Source organism: Urocampus carinirostris, chromosome 11 (genome assembly GCF_059441175.1).
Source record: "Urocampus carinirostris isolate Australia breed hairy pipefish chromosome 11, RoL_Ucar_1.0, whole genome shotgun sequence".
NCBI classification, from domain to species: domain Eukaryota; kingdom Metazoa; phylum Chordata; class Actinopteri; order Syngnathiformes; family Syngnathidae; genus Urocampus; species Urocampus carinirostris.
In genome coordinates this window covers 42,546,719-42,563,458 of record NC_142359.1, presented here as the reverse complement: position 1 = coordinate 42,563,458, position 16,740 = coordinate 42,546,719, and the positions used below count along the sequence as shown (strand labels likewise).

At 40.3% G+C, this 16,740-nt stretch overlaps 1 protein-coding gene across 3 annotated transcripts in view; it reads left to right on the top strand.

Annotated features, from left to right (window-relative positions):
- Window positions 1–16,740, top strand: part of pyroxd1 (pyridine nucleotide-disulphide oxidoreductase domain 1) — a 40,845-nt gene that overhangs the window by 5,405 nt on the left and 18,700 nt on the right. For all 3 annotated transcript variants that reach the window (XM_088348153.1, XM_088348151.1, XM_088348152.1), the window contains exon 5: window positions 4,139–4,212. In XM_088348153.1, the coding sequence (XP_088204279.1) occupies window positions 4,139–4,212 (74 nt within the window). The remainder of the gene's footprint in view (window positions 1–4,138; window positions 4,213–16,740) is intronic.

Sequence of the window (16,740 nt, the reverse complement as noted above, 5' to 3'; positions counted from 1 at the left end):
GATAAATTCTTCGGAAGATCGCGGAAGCAAGGAAAACTATTGTGTTGAAGCCAACGATTCGATGAAAGAAAATAAACAAAAGAATATAGATTAATATTGTTATTTCAGCAATATTATTTTGTATAATGTAAAATATTGTTGTGAACTGAAAAATCTTGAAGTGATAACTGATTTGTATTACCAATAAACTGTGAGGATTAGATAGTTGGATAGATAGATACTTTATTCATCCCCGCAGGGACATTCACAAAACTGAATGAATATATAGATTTATATTATATATTTGTCACTGATTTACAATTTCATCCTACATTTTGGGGACCCATAGATCTCTGTTGGGACCCATAGATTTTTGAGCATGCGAGTCCCCGGGACCCATCACTTTTCAGAGGTAAAATGAACACTGGTACAGGGATGAGGTGGAGTCACTGACAACGTGGTGTTCGAAAAACCACCTCATACTGAACACCACAATAACAAAATAACTCGTACTGGACTTCAGTAGGAAAGGCAGGAACCCAGCACCACTCATTTTAAAAGGAGACTGTGTAGAGCACAGGTGTCAAGCAGGCGGGCCAGGTCAGGCCCGCTAAGGGATTGAATCTGGCCTGCGAGACAACACTCAGAGAAGTGCAAGAGAAAAACAAGCTGCAGGTTGAAATATGTCAACTTGATGTTGCAAAAGGAAGGTGCCTCGAACAAAGACACTGTATTTGTATTTCTTTTTCTCTCTCTCTCCCTCTGTTCTACCCCTTTTCTCCCACTCTCTGTCTCTGTCGCTTTCACTCTGTGTCTCTCTTTTTCTCTTCCTTTGTTACTCTTTCTCTCTCTGTTTCTTTTAAACTTCATTTGCTCCAACTTCCTTTTTTCCTTTTCTCTTTTCTCTCTTTCTCTCTTCCTACCCTTCGCGCTTTCTCTTCTCTTTTCTCTTTTCTCTCTTCTGTCTTTCTACTTCTCTTTAGATTTCTTTCTTCCGCTCCCTTTCTTTCCCCCTCTCTCACAACTTCTCTTTTTATCTCTTGTTTCTCACGCTCTCTCACTCTCTCTTTGTCCCGCCCTCTCTCCTTTTCCCTCCCTCTTTTTCTTATTTCTTTATCTCTCTTTTTCTTTCTCTTTAATCGACTAGTCCGGCTTCCGACAGAAATGTTTATTCTATCGTGTGGCCCCCGAGTTAAAATGAGTTTGACACCCCTGGTGTAGAGAGAGTCCACTCTTTCAAATTCCTGGGTGTGCACATCTCCGATGACCTCTCCTGGTTTGTAAACACCAGCAGCGACTCCATTTCCTGAGAGTGCTCAGGAAAAATCATCTGAAACAGCAGCTGCTGGTGTCCTTTTACAAAGCCATTGTGGAGAGCATTCTAACATACTGCATTACGGTGTGGCATGCTGGGTGCACGGCAGCAGACAGGAAAACGCTTCAGAGCGGCAGTGGCTCAGAAGGTAGAGCGCTCGTCTTGGGATCAAGAGATCGCAGTTCGAATCCCGCGGGGCTCCTCCGTGTTACATGTCAAAGTTTCCTTGGGTAAGACACTAAACCCCTAATACCCCCAATAAGCACCTTAGCGCCTTGCATGGCTGCAATAGAAGAACGCTATTGGGAAATGTGAAGCACACTCTAAAGCGCTTTGGGAAGTCTTGACTTGAAAAGCACTATATAAATGCAGATCATTTCATTTCATTTCATCAACACAGCCCAGAGAATCGTTGGTTGCTCTCAACCCAGCCTGGAGGACATTGCCTGCTCTCGCTACCTCAGCAGAGCAGAAAACATCATCGAAGACTTTTCTCACCCCGGCCACCACCTCTTTGACCTGCTTGCATATATATGTGTATATATAATATATATATATATATATATATGTATATGTATGTATATGTATATATATACAGTATATGTATGTATGAATATGTATATGTATGTATATGTATATATACAGTATATGTATGTATGAATATGTATATGTATATATATATGCATACATATATACATACATATATACATAGGAAAGATAACGCTAACATGAACGTGTAAAAAAAAAAAAAAAAAAAGGATTATGAAAAGGATTTCTTACCTTTGTGGTGGATGGTGGGGAGAGAAAAATCATCAAATGTTTTTCAACCTCTTCCAAAACTCGCGGCAGTTACTTGCTTATAGCGCTAACTTCTTTAGTCGCATCACTCGATTTCACAGCCTCCTTATTCTTTACTATCGTACTGATAGTAGATTTAGCCATGCTGTATTCACTAGCAAGATCGGAACTTCGTACACCTCTTTCATATTTAGCTATTATGTTTTTCTTAAAGGCAATAGTCGGACGCACTACCCTTCTTTTTTCACCTGTAGCAACTTTGCTGCTTGCTCCGAACTTCTTCGGAGGCATAATTAGGGGCTAAAACACCCGTACGCCGCTCAGCATCGCACCCTAGCGTACCGGCGTTCGAACTCCGATTTTTTGATCCAACAGCGAAGCAAGAATTTCTCAATTTGTCTGAACTGAGAGGCGTTCGAAAACCGAGGTTCCACTGTATATATATATATATATATATATATATATATTTATGTGTGTGTATATGCACAGTGTTCATTTTACCTCTGAAAAGTGATGGGTCCCGGGGATTCACATGCTCAAAAACCTATGGGTCCAAACCGAGATCTATGGGTCCCCAAAATTTAGTGTTATCGAGGTTGAAATTGTAAACCTGTGACAAATATATAATATATCATATAAATCTATATATTTATTCAGTTTTAATCATCACAGTTTATTGGTAATACAAATCAGTTATCACTTCAAGATTTTTTAGCTCACAACAATATTGTACATTATACAAAATATTATTGCTGAAATAATTATATGAATCTATATTTTATTTCAGTTTTAATCATCACAGTTGATTGGTAATACAAAGCAGTTATCACTTCAGATTTTTTAGTTCACAAAAATATTGTACTTTATACAAAATAATATTGCTGAAATATTAGTCTATATATTCATGCAGTTTTAATCATCACAGTTAATTGGTAATACAAAGCAGTTATTACTTCAGATTTTCAAGTTCACAAAAATATTGTACATTATACAAAATAATATTGTTGAAATGTTAGTCTATATATTCATGCAGTTTTAATCATCACAGTTAATTGGTAATACAAAGCAGTTATCACTTCAGATTTTTCAGTTCATATATTCTTCGTGGTTTGCTGTCCCGCCACAGTTGTAATGCCTTCTCAAGGTCCAATCCATTATCATCCTCCTCGTAGCGTAACCAGGAATATAATTTAGTCCATTTTGGCCGAAAAGTCCTTTTCTTGCTAGGCGTTTTCTTTTGTTTATTATTTTTCGTCGAATCGTTCGCTGCAACACATGTGTTTATATAATTGCGCGATCTTCTGCAGAATTTCTCCGCCGTTTTTCCGTGCCGGAATTATTGCCGTTGTTATTACTTTCTGCATTATGTTTGGAATTATTTCTGACACTAAAGAAATTACCAATTTTGTGTTGATTTTCACCTAATACAAACAGTTTTTTCGGAGACATACTTCACCTTCACTCAACGACAACCACCACAACAATGACGTAATCACGAAGCAACGAGATCTCGTTTGCCGAGATCGGCGTGCAGACGAAAACTTGAACCGCAAGACCAAAACAACAATGGCGGATCTGCCTGACGAAAAGTTTAGAGTGCGGTACATCTTTGTTTAAAAAAAAAAAAAAAAGGTAATCTGGTAATCGTGACAATTTTGTGTCAAAAAAGTTGCAACCTAGGGACGCATGTTGATTTGACACGCCCCCAGCAAAAATGATGCGTCTAGGACGCAGGGAGAACACTGATGTATATAAATATACGTTTGGGTATATGTATATTTATGTATTTATGCATAATTATATATAATAATTGGTATTTTTAGTAGCATTATTTCGTCCTTTTTTGTTTGTTTTTTCAATGGAAACCCCAATGTCTCCTTCAATCTTCTGAACTACCAATAAAGAGAAAATGTAAATTACAATTATTTTAAAAAACTATTTTAAAAAAAACTTACGGACAGGTACTTTCTTCCTGCCAGATTAACATTTTAAAATATTATTCAAAAAATAAACACACTGAGATTAGTTCTTCTGTTTGTGTTTAAGGAGTTTCAGAAGCAGTTAACGAAAGCCAGGAGGGTTGTTGTTGTTGGAAATGGAGGGATAGCCTTGGAGTTAATGTGAGTATTTTTCAACTTCTCTTCTTCGCGTGGTGATTTTCAGAACTTTCATTAAGAGCAATGTTTTAAGTAGAAGGAAGTTTTTTTTATTTATTAAACAGTGAATATGTGAGTTTCAGTTAGCTTCAGTTGTTAAATAACTCCAGAGTAACCTTGGTACTCGGCCATGATCTGTTTGAGATCAGTATTCATACATTATATTGTTCGAGTACCGAAACATTTCTCCCATACGACATAGGTGAAAGGAGAAAAAGATTTTATTTCCTCAATGTGATTGTTTACATTTAAGTAACGGGACTGGTAAAATAAGTGCATGAGTATAGAAGTTCCATTTAGGCTTTTAATTAGAATATTCTGGGCACAAATGAGGTTTAAAACAACAAAAGCAAAGTCCAACATGGCTGACAATCACTTTACAGTAGAGCGGCTTACAATGACAATAAAGACACTTAAGGTGAAAGGGTTAAAGAGGTGATTATAAAAAAATTCCTACTTAACGACAGCCTTTTGTATACGCCGGTTTTGGGCAGGTACTACTAAGGTCTAGGCCCTACTAATTACAAAATAAAACACCACTTGTTAGAATGTTAAAACTGAATATCAACTGAAAGAATGGATACATCAAAAATGCAAATAATAATGTCAAGAAGCCGAATAATTACACTTAAATTACTGAATAATTATCTATCCATATACCAAAGCCATATCCCAGTGGGAGGTGGCTTAAGTCAAAAACACGCTCACATTCACCAAACACTTGTTCCCCTTTGCTCTTCCTAACCTGACACCGAACATTAAGCCCACAGCACAACAAGTGGTGAGTTTCTGTGCCATGCAACCTCCATCAGTTGAGAGGCCTGACAGCGTGCACCGGTTTACCCCCTCGTTCAAATTCTGTTCAGTATCGAGTTTGTCTTTTCAGTTGTTAAACTTGGTTTATTTATTTATTTAGTTTTTCTCCTTTACTTTTTAATTGTCCTCCCTTTTATAACTTGGTTTTATTTTGTAATACTAACTCTGTTCATATAGTTTCAAATGCTCAGTCATACTGCATCTAAATTATTTGAAACTCGACAACCTGGGTTTTTGGACACCCCACGGGGCTGCTCTCTGATACATACAGGTACATAATATGTTAGTCACTAAATATAACAATAAGTGCAAATTTGACTTTTTTGGGATGATTTCTCAATTTTCAATCGAAGGAATAAGAAAGCTGTCCAAAATGTCAATGTAAACTTGCATTGCATTTATTATAGACTTGACCTCAGCCATCTCCCCAGTGACTTTGCCTGACATGCAGCCCCATATTATTAAGGACTGTGGGAATTTTTATGTCATCTTTCGGCAATCGTCTTTGTAAATCTCACCAGAACGACACTAAACAAAAGATTCGTGACTCATCACTTAAAGACAACCTTCATCCAGTCATCCACAGTCCATCATTGCATCTCCTTAGCCTGTTGCACTCTTGTTTTTAGGTGTCAACAATAGTTGACGTTTCGCTTTCCTATATGAAAATCCCATTTCCTTTTGGCGATTTTGCACAGTTTAGTCACATACATTGTCTCCAACTTCCTCCCATTTCATCTCCATTTGTATTATTGTGCATTTTCTGTTTTCAAGACATATGGCCATTAGTTGTTTGTCTTGACGCCTACATGTTTTCCTTGGCCTACGAGTACACTTGACTTTAACAACCTTCCCATGCTGATTGTATTCGATTCAAATCTTCAATACAGCTGACTGTGAAGAGCCCACATCTTTGGCAACCATATGAGTAGAGTTACCTTCTTCAAGACGATCCTGTCTTTGGTCTCGAGAGACATATGTCTTGTTGGAGCTATGATTCTTGCCAATCCACTTGGTATAGGAGCCCGCCAAGGTGTGATAACTGCACTGTTTTTAACTGCTGACTAATGAACAGATTTATTCTAAGCTAGGTTCCCAATTTAGGAAAGGAAATTGACTGGGTGTGTCCTTATTTTCTACTCAAAATGCAGTGATAAGTAATTCCATATTTATTTTCCCGCACTTGCTCTATAAGAGTAACATTTACTAACCACTGCAATGTTTTTTTTAATTTTCTTTTAGTATTTCTGAATGCCAATATGTTGCCCCTGGAATGACCTTGCGATTGTGTCATGTTTGTGATCTGAGTTTTTTCTACAGAATACAATGTCTGAGTGAGGGCATGCCCAAGAATGCTGATTCCATACTTTTTGCAAGAGGTAGCCTTTAACTTTGTGTTGTTTTTTTTTCGTCTGGCAGTGCCTCTTGATATTACCGTAAATTCCGGACTATAAGCCGCTACTTTTTTCCCAAATGTTCAGCCCTGCGGCTTATTCAGTAAAGCAGCCAATTTATGTAATTTTTCTAACTGCCACCAGCGGCACTCGAGTACAATAGGTAAGATTTAGACCGGTGGAATAAGTGCGCCAAGGTAGACGGCATCCTCTTAGTTTGCGTACGAATTGTCAGTCTGACAAAGGTAATGAAGAAGTCGCCCTTGATGGCGGCAGTTATAAGGAGAAAGATGCGGACGGTTAACCGTGAATTTCGCAATTGCGGTGTGACTTTCTTTAACAGATACGCATGATGCGTTGCGAGCGTGTTATTAGTAGCGCGTTGGTACCTTTCACAGGCACGGTTTGGGATGAAAATTATATTGTTATTAAAGCTTTGAAAACTCTCTCGGTGTACCGTCTTTCTTTGTAAATATGTGTAACCATATATAATATGTATTTGCAACTGTTTATTTTTGTAATGTATTTATTTTAGAGACTTATTGTGATATGTTTTCTACGAGTGAATCAAAAAGAAGGGGCGGGGCAAACACGGGCTTACGGGAAGTGGCGTGAAGCTGAGTTAAATCTGTTTGTTGTTGCAGCGGACAATAGTGGATACCGGTATATATTTTTCCCACCCTTAACTTTGGAAATATACATTTTTTTCATTGGATTACTTTCAACGGGACCCGGACTTTAAAGGTCTGCATTAAATTCTAATTACAGGTATCATTTTCCGTTCATGTTGCCGATTGTGGTGTTTGGATTATATACTATATTTATAGTTACAATCGCGGCACCTAGTCAAATTTGGGATAAGCTTTTGACTTTCTACATGTTTTAATGTGGGCGCATGCGGCTTATATACAGGTGCGGCTTGTGTAAGGACAAAACAAATAATGCCCGTAAAATGTAGTGCGTGCGGCTTATAATCAGGTGCGCTCTATAGTCCGGATTGTACGGTATATTCTTTGAAAACAGACACAGTATCTTAGCAAATTAGGCGGATGCAGTTGTGTCAGTGAGAAAATACTCAAATTTCTCTCAAGGTTAAAACTTGATATTAGGATGAAGAAAAGAACACACTCTGAGTCTGAGATTAGGTTTTGATATCCCTTCCATCGTACGCGCCTGCTTCCAGGATCGGATCAGGAAGGAATCAGGCTCCACCGATGGCAGGAGGCTTATTTATTAGCAAATACAAGAATGAAACAACACATCTGATTGTAGGATAAAATAAATCACCTGCACGTAAGAGGCATTCTAATAGGACGATTTCTTTTGTCACATGGTGTGATATACACTGCTGGCCGCTAGAGGGCAGTTTAACCTAACAATAAACATGTAAAGAAGAGAGTACACTCTTCCACTAGGGGGAAAGCTAACATAACAATATACATCAAAGGCCTTACCCTTTTTCCAGATTCATAGCTAGCAGATCACAGACTTCCTTTGTCAAGCGATTCCTAGGAGTCTCATCTCATCTCATTAGCCGTACCGCTTATCCTCATTAGGGTCGCGGGGGAGCTGGAGCCCATCCCAGCCATCTCCAGGCAGTGGGCAGGGGACACCCTGAACTGGTTGCCAGCCAATCGCAGGGCACACGGGGACAGACAACTCACTCGCTCGCTCATTCACACCTAGGGACAATTTAGACCGGCCAATCCACCTGAAATGCATGTTTTTGGAATGTGGGAGTGAGAAAAGCAAAATTATTTATGTGATAGGCTAACATAGAGTCTTGGACACCACAGTAGTTAATTGTTTGATAAGCACCTGGAAGTTCGTTTTAACGGCTAGGAGTTACCTAGGAAACTTTTTTGACCTTTTAGCTTTTTAATGAGAGACACATCACTTACTGTTGCGTTTCGGTCTCTAATTGATACATTTGGTTTTAATAAATTGATTGATTTGCCGACTCATAAAGATGGAAACACGCTAGACTTAGTTGTGACTCGAGGAGTTTCAAACTCAAACTTGATGGTGTTACTGTATACAACCGTTATTTCTGATAATTATTTAGTTACATTTGAGGTGCTGGCTTAATGTTGTATTAAAAAAAACTGAAGGATTTAGCAGGAATATAAGCACTGGCTTAGTTTCCGAGCTCTCTGATCTTCTTTCAGGAGTAGTTGCGTCGTTTCCCTTATATAAAGGCTCCATTGACTCACTCATGAATGAATTTAAAGCTAGGTTGGTAAATCAGGACCTAAAAGACGCACGCCTTGGTTTACTGATGAAACTAGATCGCTTAAACAAGACTGCAGGAAATTTGAAAGAAAAAGGCGCGCTACCAAGCTTGAGGTTGTCCGTCACACCTAGTGTGACAGCTTGTTAAAGTATAAAGCAGCCCTTGCCTCTGCAAAATCAGCTTGTTTTTCGAAAGTTATTGCGGCACAAAAGAAAAGCCCTCAAATCCTTTTCGACACTGTAGCATCGCTAACGAGGCAACAGATTATCCCAGATAGTTCTACCCATTCAGCCCATGACTTTATGGTCTTCTTTAATAAGAAGATTCAACGCGTACGGGAAGAAATTTCTAAAGACAACGTTAATACATCACATATTCAAGGGCTGAAATCTATAGATGCACGACATGGTGGCTGCCCAAGGATTTTCTCCCATTAGTGATCTGTCACTCGATAATCTTAAACAGGTGGTGAATACGTCCAAACCGACTACTTGCCTGCTTCCGGGTTGGCTGATTAATGGTCTTTTTGGGGTCCTTGGACATTCAGTTCAAAATATTATAAACATATCACTCTCCTCAGGTGTAGTTCCAGCGGCTTTTAAGTCCGCCGTTATTAAACATAAACTGAAACGGGCCAACCTTGATCCTGTTCAAACCTACCGGTTATTTCTAAAGTACTTGAATAAGTTGAGGCACAGCAGCTGAATGATTTTATATCCAAAAACAATCTTTTGAATCAATGCAATCATTTTCAGGCCTAACCAGTCTACTGAGACAGCCCTGATTAAGGTAACCAATGATTCTACTGGCAATGGACTCCGGCGCTTCATCACTCATGCTGCTGCTGGACCTTAGTGCTGCCATTGACATTGTGGACCATAATATCTTGCTAGAACGGTTGGAAAAATGGATTGGTCTCTCAGGAACCGTCCTCTTATGGTTCAGATCCTACCTCTCAGATAAGACCCACTGTGTCAAATATGGTGAAATGACATCTGAGCCCTTTAGTGTGACCTGTGGTATTCCGCAGGGTTCAGTACTTGGCCACCTTCTTTTCAGCATGTCCATGCTTCCGTTAGGTGATATTATTTTCAAGTACAATATCAGTTTTCAGTGCCATACAGATGACACTCAACTATGTCTTCCAATGGAGGAATCTGCCACACTAAACTGTGGAAATTTGGAGGCCTGCCTCACTGAGATAAAAGAATGGATGTCACTCAACCTCTTGCGCCTTAACTCTGAAAAGACCGAAATGCTAGTTATTGGTCAATCTAAATGCCGTGACTTGTTCTCAAAAACCTCTCTGAACATTGACAAATGTAATATCACACAGAGTGACTCAGTCAAAAATTTAGGTGTCATATTTGACCCCGATTTGTCCTTTCAAACACACCTTAAGATTATTAATAGAACAGCTTTTACCCATCTTTGCAATATTGCTAAAATTCGCTCTATGCTGTCTCAGTCAGATGTGGAGATTATAATTCATCCGTTTGTTACCTCCTGTCTCGATTACTGTAATGCACTACTCTCCGGTCTCCCGAAGTCCAAAATCAAGACCCTTCAGCTGGTACAAAATGCTGCATCGAGGCTTAACTAAGACAAGAAAGTTTGATCACATTACCCCAATTTTAGCTATCCTGCATTGGCTCACTGTTAGCTTAAGATGTGATTTTAAGGTTCTGTTGGTATATACAAAATCATTCATGGACTTGCTCCCTCATATCTTTCAGATTTAATTTCCCCCTATGTTCCGGTCCGGAGCCTTCGCTCTGAAAACGCTGGTCTACTAGTGATCCCAAGAGCCAAGAAGAGATCCGCAGGTTCGAGAGCGTTCCATTCGGACCCTGGTGCTGTGGAATGCTCTTCCCCCTGAGATTCGTTCTGCAACCTCAGTGGAAATGTTTAAATCTAAGCTGAAAACACATTTCTATTCTTTAACATGAATAACCTATATTTTATGTTGAAAACATGTGTATTATTTGCCCTCATGTAGGTTTTGGATGAGGGGATGGTGTCATAATAGTCTGTAGTTTGCAATAGTTTTTGATCTGTGCGGCCCTTTGAGACTCTTTGTGGTTAAGGGCTATACAAATAAACATGACTTGACTTGACCAGGAACTTACTCTTTTGACCTTGAATATGTGTGCCTCTGAACACAACTCAAATTTGTAAAACCACACACTTATTGAGCATACTATAAAAACCTAAACGTATGAAGATATAAGAGTACAAAAGTATAGGAGAATAAGAGTATATAAAAATATAAGTATAAAAGGCACATTTAAACTATAATTTCCCTTACAATTTCCACTTTCTCCTGAAAGCGGCAGCCCTCACACGCAACTTTTCCCTTTTTTTTTTACAGCAGCGGGTATAGCAACCTATGCAATATTGGTTGCGCCCGGGATTCTTGTATCCCACATCTTAAAATGACGTACCTGTAATATTTAGATGTAAGAAGTTCCCTCCTGCAAAAGAATGAATGGATGTTGCTGACAAATTTAAGTAAACAGGCAAAATGGTACATGTGCGTTATTGCCATCAAAGGCAACCACTCAGATTACCATACTGGCAATGAGGATAAAAAGTAAAATCGAAAGTTGAGACGAAGATTGACGCCATTAGTGCAGTTTCTTGAAGGAAGTTGGCACGAGAGAAACGATGGCGACCGTTGGATTGCTAACCGAGTTCGTCAAGGAAGACAGCGACTGGGTGGAGTACATGCAGAAATTGGAACACTTTTTCCTGGCAAACAACATCACGGATGAGGGAAAGCAGCGATCGATTCTCCTCAGTGTGTGCGGGACGAAGACTAACTTTTATGCAATCTTGCCTCGCCGCGGAGACCGGGAGAGATTGATTTCAGAAGCTTGGTGACCATGGTGAAAAATCACCACAACCCCAAACCGTCTGTGATTGTACAACGCTTTAAGTTTCACACTCATTCACACGAGCCAGAAATGATGGTGGCTGTGTTCGTCGCTGAGTTTAGACAGCCAGTGTGTGTTTGGTGCGGTGCTTGAAGTCATGCTGTGGTACAGGTAAGTGTGTGGAATTAATGACAACAGGATTCGGTGCTGGTTGTTTGGGGAAAACACTGATTCTCAAGAATGCATTTGAATCGCCCAAGCAATGGAAACGGCTACAATTAACACTAACGACATTAAACATGCAAACGGAGGTGTGCAGCAGAGAGCCGTTCATCTGGTATCCATAGAGAAGAGTTGAAAGCCGTTAAAGTCTGTGGAGTGATGCCTTTGTATGGGAACCCTCTTTGCAAATGATTGTGATTTTAAAGATGCCATTTGTCATAATTGCCAGAAAAACTGACACGTTGCTAAAAAGTGCAGGGGAATTAAAAACAACCAGAAGAAGGAATGGGGAAAATCTAAGCCGAAGTTGAAAACTTATCACCTACAAAGCGAAAAGTCCAAGGAGCAGTGTTCATTCAACATGTTAAATGTGATGGGTCGACCCGGGTTGAACCCATCTTTACAGGATTCCTGGTAAATGTAAAAAACTGAGGATTTAAGTGGACACTGGTGCCTCAGTTTCAGTCATCAGTCAACGCACTTTTCAAAAGTTGTGGTGCTCAACAAGTCTGCTAAAGTAAAAGGGACTAAAGACGTATATGGGTGGATCCATTCCACTTATTGGGGAAATAGATGTAAATATTGAATACAAGTGACAGAAAGCTAAAGCAACACTGCTATTAGTAAAAGGCAAGGGGCCTAACTTGGGTCGGGACCTCTTAAAATAGGTTCACCTAAATTGGGGAAGAATTTGGGGAGAAGTTAAAAACATCACAATTGCAGAAGACGTTCTCGCTGAATATGCAGATGTTTTTAAAGAGGAGCTTGGAACCCTTAACGGGACAACGATTAAATTGTGTGTGGACCGCAACGCGCCATCTGCGTCGAGGTGGAGGCTGAAATGGAAAGGCTGGAGCAAACAGGGGTGATTGAAATGATTAAATCCTACAACCAGGCTACTTCAATTGTGCCGGTGGTCAAAGAAGATAGTCAATTCCGCACATGTGGAGACTACAAATTGACAACAAATCAGGCCTCACAGCTCGACACATACCCCTTATCTTGGGTGGAAGACCTTTTTACAATGCTAGCAGGGGGCAAAACACTCACAAAGCTCGATACGAGTCATGCATACCAGCAGCTATTATTGGATGAAGCGTCAAAACAATACGTCACGATCAACACAAGCAAAGGTTTATTCAAGTACAACCACCTGGTGTTTGGTGTTGCATCCAGTCCAGCTTTTTTCCAGCCTACCTTGAACAATCTACTCAGAGACATTCCCCATGTTGCAGTCTACCTTCATGACATTTCGATCACAGGTAGAACAGAAGAGGAGTACCTGCAGAACCTTGACCACGTTCTAAAGTGTGAATTTCCCTTAGGGGATGAATAAAGTATCTATCTATCTATCTAAAGAGGATGGCAGACTCATGACTGCATCTGAAGTGCCACAACTGTGTTTTTTTTAGCTCAGGGCCTGTCACCTGTGGAAGAGAAAGTGAGGGCGATAAAAGAAGCTCCAAATCCAAAGAATGTGGCGGAGCTCTAGTCGTTTCTGGGCTTAGTTAACTACTACCAGAAGTTCTTGTCAGAACACTCTACAGTACTCACCCCACTGTACGAGCTCCTACACAAAGACAGTTCATGGAAGCGGCAGCAGAGTCAGAAGGAAGCTTTCCAGCATGTAAAGTGACTGTCACACTCAGCAAAACTAATGGTGCACTTTGACCCAGACAAGAAAGTTATCCTGTCTTGTGACGCATCCCCTCTTGGCGTGAGGGCGGTGGTCACCCTCACTGCAGCAGAAAATTGTTCCTCACAGTTAGAAAAAAGATGGGCTCGCCATGTTTTCTTCCTGTGAAACGCTTCCACCAATACTTGTTTGGTCGCCCATTTACAATTTTTACAGATGATAAGCCCCTAATGGGTCTTTTCAGTTAGTTAAAGCGCATACCTCCCATGGCTTCAGCAAGGATTCAACGCTGGGCGTTAACCTTATCAGCATACCAATACCGGATTAAGTACAAGGCAGGGAGTGAAAACGCAAATTCTGATGTTTTTTGCCGCCTGCCTCTCCCTGACACACCAAGCCACACTGACATGCCCCCATAATGAATACATTAGCAAATGCTCCAGTGACAGCAAAACAGATTAGAATGTGGACTGAGAGAGACCCAGTATTATCACGAGTAAAGAGATGGTTGCTGCAACGTTGGCCTACAAAGGTGGAGGAGGAAAAATTCAAGCCACATGTCAAGCGGAAACTGGAGTTGAATGTATTGGATGGTTGCATCCTATGGGGCTCTAGAGGGATTGTACAACCTCCAAGTCGAGAGCTGGTGATGCCAGGTCATTCCTGTGGTGGCCAGGAATGGACTCTGCCTTGGAAGAAAACGTAAGGCACTATGTCAAAGTAACCAGCCAGCACCAGCGCATCTTCACCCATGGCAGTGGCCGAAGGTCCATGATCCAGACTCTACCTGTATTTTTCTGGATCATTTATGGGTGGGATGTTCTTGGTGCTAGTGGATGTCCATTCTAAGTGTTTAGAGGCCCACATCATGTCAAGCATCACTGCTTCAGTTACTACAGAGACACTGCAAAGCATATTCGCAACACATAGACTGCCAGACATGATTGTGACGGACAATGGGCCCGCATTTATGAGAGATGTTGTCAGGTTCAAAACAATGTCAGAGACGTTTAAGTTACAAAGTTAATTATTAAAGAAAAGCAAGCACATTGTAGACAAGATAAAGCACTCTTAGATTGGCATGTAATGAATTCCAAAGTCTGAAGCGTGAGAGCCCTTCCTATACAGTTTCATGGATTCTGATTGGAGGTTAGAATAAACCTTGTGCATGTAAAAGTATTCTGATTGGAAGATTCATTTGGTTACATGGTGTGATATACACTGCTGGCCACAAAAGGGCACTCTAACCGAACATTACACATGGAAAGAAGAGTGTACACCCTTCCATTTGGAGGCAAACTAACTTAGCAATATACTTGAAGGCCGTACCTTTTTAACAAATTCCCTTGATGAATCATGTGATAGTCAAGTCAAGTCATGTTTATTTGTATAGCCCTTAATCACAAAGGGCTGCACTGATCAAAGACGATTGCAAACTCCAGGCTATCATGACACCATCACCTCACCTAAAACCTACATGAGGGCAAATAATACACATTATCAACATAACATATAGGTTATTCATATGCTATAGAATAGAAATGTGTTTTAAGCTTAGATTTAAACATTTCCCCTGAGGTTGCAGATCGAATCTCAGGGGGAAGAGCATTCCACAGCACCAGGGCCCGAATGGAGAACGTTCTCGAACCTGCAGATCTCTTCCATCACAGCAGTTCATTGTTTGATAATAGATATAGAAAACAGTCTTAAGAAAATTCCAGGGGCCTTCAAGTTGTAGCCTTATGTGATGGGTTAGCAGAAAGGAGTTATGTGTGTTTGATAAAAGATAGTGAGTTTACCAGTGGAGCTTTTAATTTGAGACAAATTATTTTGGAGACAAACTCTTTGGCTTGGGAAACTTATTCTCTTGACCTTAAAGGCGTTTAGGTCTGAAAGCCACACGTATTGAGAACTATAGAAAAATAAACCTATACAGGTATAAGAAGAGTATAAGTGTATATATATATCAAATACAATATAGTGTAAAAGGCACGTTTAGAACATAATTTCCCTTACAACGTTTTCTAAGACTTTATGGAGAAGCACTGGACCAATCATGTCTGCACAGCGCCCTACCACTCCGCCTCAAACGTATTGGCAGAGAAAGCTGTCAAAACTCTGAAAGATGCCTGAAAAAAATGTCAGGGCACTCTTTGAAAACCAAGCTTTCACGTTTCCTGTATCAGGATGACGCCGCACACAATTACCAGAGTTTCGCCAGCAGTAATGTTACTGTGAAGGAGACCGAAATCTACCCTGGACCTTCTTCACCCAGACCTCAGGGCGAAAGTGGTCAAGTCACAAGATGAACAAAAAGCCATGCTGCAGAAAGACTTTTTTTTCCCAGGGGACAGTGTGTACGTTAAGAACTTTGCCGTAGGTTCACCAGGTCCAGTATCTTTTGTGGTGGACTTATCTGATGGCCGGCAGGTCCTAAGGCACCAGGATCACCTACGTGTCCGCAATGATGACAGAGGGAAGAAGTTGTCACCAAAGGACATTGTGAGCAGTTTTAAAGACATTGTGCCAGTCACACCTGACCACGCTAAAATGTCATATGAGGGACTTTCAGAAAATCTGAATGTGACACCTGATGGACTGTTTAAGCAGGCTGCTCCACCTGCCTTTGTTGCTAGTTCTGTAGACACTACTCAAGAGCTAAGGAGATCAAAGAGGACGCAACTATCCAGATAGACTGACATTTGTTGACAAGTGTTGTAGTTGTAAACATTTCTTTTTAAAATGTAATGTATAAATTATGCATGGACTCATGTATTTCAGATATAATTTCCCCCTATGTTCTGGTCCGGAGGCTTCGCTCTGAAAATGCTGGTCTACTAGTGATCCCAAGAGCCAAGAAGAGATCCGAAGGTTTTAGAGCGTTCTCCATTCGGGCCCTGGTGCTGTGGAATGCTCTTCCCCCTGAGATTCGATCTGCAACATCAGTGGAAATGTTTAAATCTAAGCTGAAAACACACTTTTATTCTATGGCATATGAATACCTTATATTTTAAGTTGACAATATCTGTGTATTATTTGCCCTGTCCGTGGTTTGCAATAATCTGTGGTCTGTGCAGCCCTTTGAATTTCTTTGTGATCAACGGCTATGCAAATAAACATGACTTGACTTGACTATACTTTAGTAATTGACCACAGTGTGAAAGAGAAAATGTGTGCTGTTTTGTGTCCTCATATCTTTACACTTAAAGGAGGAGAAGGGTTGTAGATTAAATGTGGTTCACCAATGCAATAGTGGTTGCGCCCTGAACCTTAGCACAACGGTTTTTGTATCCCACCGGTAAGAGTGACGTAACT